Source organism: Rhinoraja longicauda, chromosome 34 (genome assembly GCF_053455715.1).
Source record: "Rhinoraja longicauda isolate Sanriku21f chromosome 34, sRhiLon1.1, whole genome shotgun sequence".
NCBI classification, from domain to species: domain Eukaryota; kingdom Metazoa; phylum Chordata; class Chondrichthyes; order Rajiformes; family Arhynchobatidae; genus Rhinoraja; species Rhinoraja longicauda.
In genome coordinates this window covers 12,921,686-12,925,492 of record NC_135986.1, presented here as the reverse complement: position 1 = coordinate 12,925,492, position 3,807 = coordinate 12,921,686, and the positions used below count along the sequence as shown (strand labels likewise).

At 48.5% G+C, this 3,807-nt stretch overlaps 1 protein-coding gene across 1 annotated transcript; it reads left to right on the top strand.

The window, feature by feature from the left end:
- The first annotated feature begins 2,699 nt into the window (after positions 1-2,699).
- LOC144609468 (histone H2A-like) lies at positions 2,700-3,526 on the top strand. The gene has a single exon (XM_078427948.1). The coding sequence runs from the start codon at positions 2,709-2,711 to the stop codon at positions 3,093-3,095; it is 387 nt and encodes a 128-aa protein (XP_078284074.1). The 5' UTR covers positions 2,700-2,708; the 3' UTR covers positions 3,096-3,526.
- Positions 3,527-3,807: the final 281 nt, after the last annotated feature.

Sequence of the window (3,807 nt, the reverse complement as noted above, 5' to 3'; positions counted from 1 at the left end):
GTCTCCGTTCCTGCTGTGGCCTACCATCGGCCCAACTCCTGGAGCTGGTGGCCTCCAGGGCTCTGGTTCGCTGAGCCCGCGGACCGGACTTACCATCAGCGGAGCCGGCCGTCTTCGGAGGCTGCGGGAGCGGCTGCGACTCGCCTTAGGCTCGGGCTGCGTGGATGCTGACATCGGGAGCTCTGGCAGCGGCAGCGTGTTCGGCCGTCCCGGATCGCGGGGCTTGGGCCGCGGACATTTCACCGTCCGGCGCGGCCTAAAATATTCCGCGGGATTTTTCTCTGCTGGGCGGGGGCTTCAATGTCGGGAGCCACGACCGCCCCGACGTGCAGCAACAGTAGCAGCGTGTTCGCCCGCCCCGGATCGGACTTATCATCGGCGGAGCCGGCCGTCTTCGGAGGCTGCGGGAGCGGCTGCGACTCGCCTTAGGCTCGGGCCGCTGCGGACCGTCCGGCGCGGCCTCCAACCACAACAACCTGGCCGCAGGAGAAGACGGCAGGAGAAGGGAAAGACATTGTGGCCTTCCATCACAGTGAGGAGAGGACTGGAAGAGACTCACTGTGATGGATGTTTCTTTGATGGATGTTTCTTTTTTTGTGTGTTTTTGGGGTTGTGTAATTTTAATGCCTATTTAATGCTTTTATTGTTGGACTGTGGGTGACTGAATGTCGTCCAATATTGGATGACAAATAAAGCTATCTTGAATCTTGAACGTTTGGCTAGGTGGGCTGAGGAATGGTTGATGGAATTTAATACAGAGAATTTCTCTGCATTTAATATAGAGAAATGTGAGATGTTACATTCAGGATGACTAACATGGGCAGGACCTAAGTGAGTAGTAGGGCCCTGGCGAGTGCTATCTCTCCTTGGATCCCCTGCAATCTATCCTTCCAGAGCAGCCTACAATGTGGAACCCGGTCGAATGCTTTGCTGAGGTCCATTTATACAACATCTACCTCTGCCCTCATCAACCTTTTTGGTCACATATTCAAAAATCAGATTTGTGAAACACGACCTTCCACGTACAAAACCATGCTGATCATCCCTCATCAGCCCATCCATCTGAATGTTTATACTATCCCTCAGAATACTCTCTAGTAAGTTTCCATCTACAGATATTTAGCTCACTAGCCTATTGTTCCCAGCATTTTCCCTGCAGCCTTTCTTGAATAGAGGCTCAATATTTAGCACCCTCCAGTCTTCCGGCACCTCTCATGTATTTAATGACAACTCGTAGATTTCAATCAGGGTTCCCGTAATTTCCCACAATGTTCTTGGCTATATCTGATCAGGCCCAGGAGATTTGTCTACCTTCATACTTAATATTATGTTCAGCACCTCTTCTACCATAATATTGACTGCTCTCAAGCTACTTCCATTGATTTCCCCAAGTTCCTCCATCCTCCTGTATTTCTCCTCGGTAAAAACGGAGTAGAAATACTCATTGAGGACCTTGCCTGTGGCTCCACGCAAAGTTGACTACTTTGATTCCCGAGTGATACTACTCTCTCTAGTTACCCTTTTTCCCCCACATGTATTTATAAAATCTCTTGGGATTGTACTACATGCTGCCCCTTGTTGCCCTTCTGTTTTTCTTATTTAGTTTGATCCTTAGTTCCTGAAAATCTTCCAGGGATACACTTGATCGCAGCTTTGTGTCTCTTGCGGCCTTCTTATTCTTGACCAATGCCTCAATTTCCCACATCCAAGCTTCATTACTTTTACATGCCTTGCCCTTCACTCTTACAGGGATGTGCACACCCTGAGCTCTGTCAGCACACTTTTCAAAACATCCCACTTGGCTGATGTTCCTTTCCCTTCCAAACAACTTGAATGAGACCTTCTCTCATAGCCTCAAATTTGCCCTTGCCCCAATTTAACTTGTTTACTTGTGAGCCCTTTCTGTCCATAACTATCGTAAATCTGATCGAATAGTGGTCACTGGTCACAAAAGACGAACACTTCATTCTCTTGCCCTTCCCAATTTCCCAAGACTAGATCAAGTGTTGCCTTGTCACGTGTGGGCCCCTCTACATATTGCTGGAGAAAACTCTCCTGATCACTTTTGAGAAATTGCACCCCATCGAAACCTTTCACACTATGATTTCCCTAGTCAATGTTGGGAAACAATGATTTTCCCAGTTAATTTGGGGCTCTTTTAAGAGTCTCTCAGTACTACAGAGTTGTACTAATGTTACGACACAGCTTTAATGCAACTGTTTCGACCCACCCACAGTCCGATGCCTTCACATAAAGATCGACCTCAAACATACTCTTTCAATCGGGTTTGTTCCGATAGATTAGCAGTGGAAAAAGTGGAAGCTGCTGTAATTAATTCCACATCTCTTGTGGTGGGGTTCACGCACAGTGTGTTTTACATGTGGGTCGGAACCGAACGATACGGGAAATCCATGTTTACACACAGATTGAAATGGATTTTCCTTTGGCCGATTTTAAAATATGTTTCTCTTTGGCGGACTTTTCAAATTTCAAGTCATTTTGGCGACTGTCGGTTATTTTCCGCGGTCGTCTTGTTGCCGTCTGATCATTGGAGAATGAACCAACTTTCTAATTGGACTGTTACACACCACCAATGAGATACAGCGCCGCATCGCCAATCGTAAACGCCTAACGGCATTCCCCCAGAAGCTATTAGAAGGGCGAGTGCGGGACGATTTCCTCATTCTGTTTGCAGTAATTAGTCGGAAATGTCTGGGCGAGGGAAAACAAGTGGTAAAGCTCGGACCAAGCCCAAATCTCGCTCGTCCCGGGCCGGGCTGCAGTTCCCGGTGGGTCGTGTTCACAGGCTTCTGAGGAAGGGTAACTATGCTCAGCGGGTGGGTGCTGGAGCCCCGGTATACATGGCTGCTGTGCTCGAGTATCTGACGGCTGAAATCCTGGAGCTGGCCGGTAACGCGGCCCGGGACAACAAGAAGTCCCGCATCATCCCCAGACACCTACAGCTGGCCGTCCGCAACGACGAGGAGCTCAACAAGCTGCTGGGAAGGGTGACCATCGCTCAGGGCGGGGTGATGCCCAATATCCAGGCCGTGCTGTTGCCCAAGAAAACCAGCGCGGCCACCAAGACCAAGTAACTTGGCGAAACATTAATGTAACGATCCAAAGGCTCTTTTCAGAGCCGCCCACAGTGTCTGTGGAAGAGCTGAGTACCGCTTCGCAACAACCGTTCTATGTATCAACCACAGCCGAGTCTCCGCCTGCCCGTCTTGGTCTAAATCCTGCAGAGTAACGACTATATCCGCGCACCAAGAGCTCCGTCTCAAACCAGAACCTCCTTTTCTCATCAGACTTTTTAACCAGAAATAAGGAAACCTCACCCCTTGTACTTCCTGTATGAATGGTGAAGCGCCTAATCTCAGTGGTGAGGGGAGCAGCCCATTCATGAGTGGCTTCGTGCACCAATGAACAGGCGGCAACAAGAGAAGCGCCGAAACCAAAATGAGCTGAAGTTTGAAAAGTCCGCCAACATTTTTTATTCAATAAAAATCTACAAAAATAAATATATTATAACCTCAGATCTCGGATTCATCATTTCGCACCTCACTTGTTCCCGGTCCATTTACACTAGAAACGGAGTATGGATTAATTCTCCGACATGAGAGATTCTGCGAATATAATCTCGCATTTACATGAACGATCACAACAAATGCGTTTCACTGAACATAACCGGTTGCGTTTCTGTGTAAACAGTGGTATCACAAAATGATTGAGTAACTCAGCAGGTCAGGCAGCATCCAGGAGAGAAGGAATGGGTGACGTTTCGGGTCGAGACTAGACTGTTTAAAC

Coding starts and splice junctions, on each gene's coding strand:
- LOC144609468 (XM_078427948.1), top strand. CDS start 2,709: ATGTCTGGGCGAGGGAAAACAAGTGGTAAAGCTCGGACCAAGCCCAAA.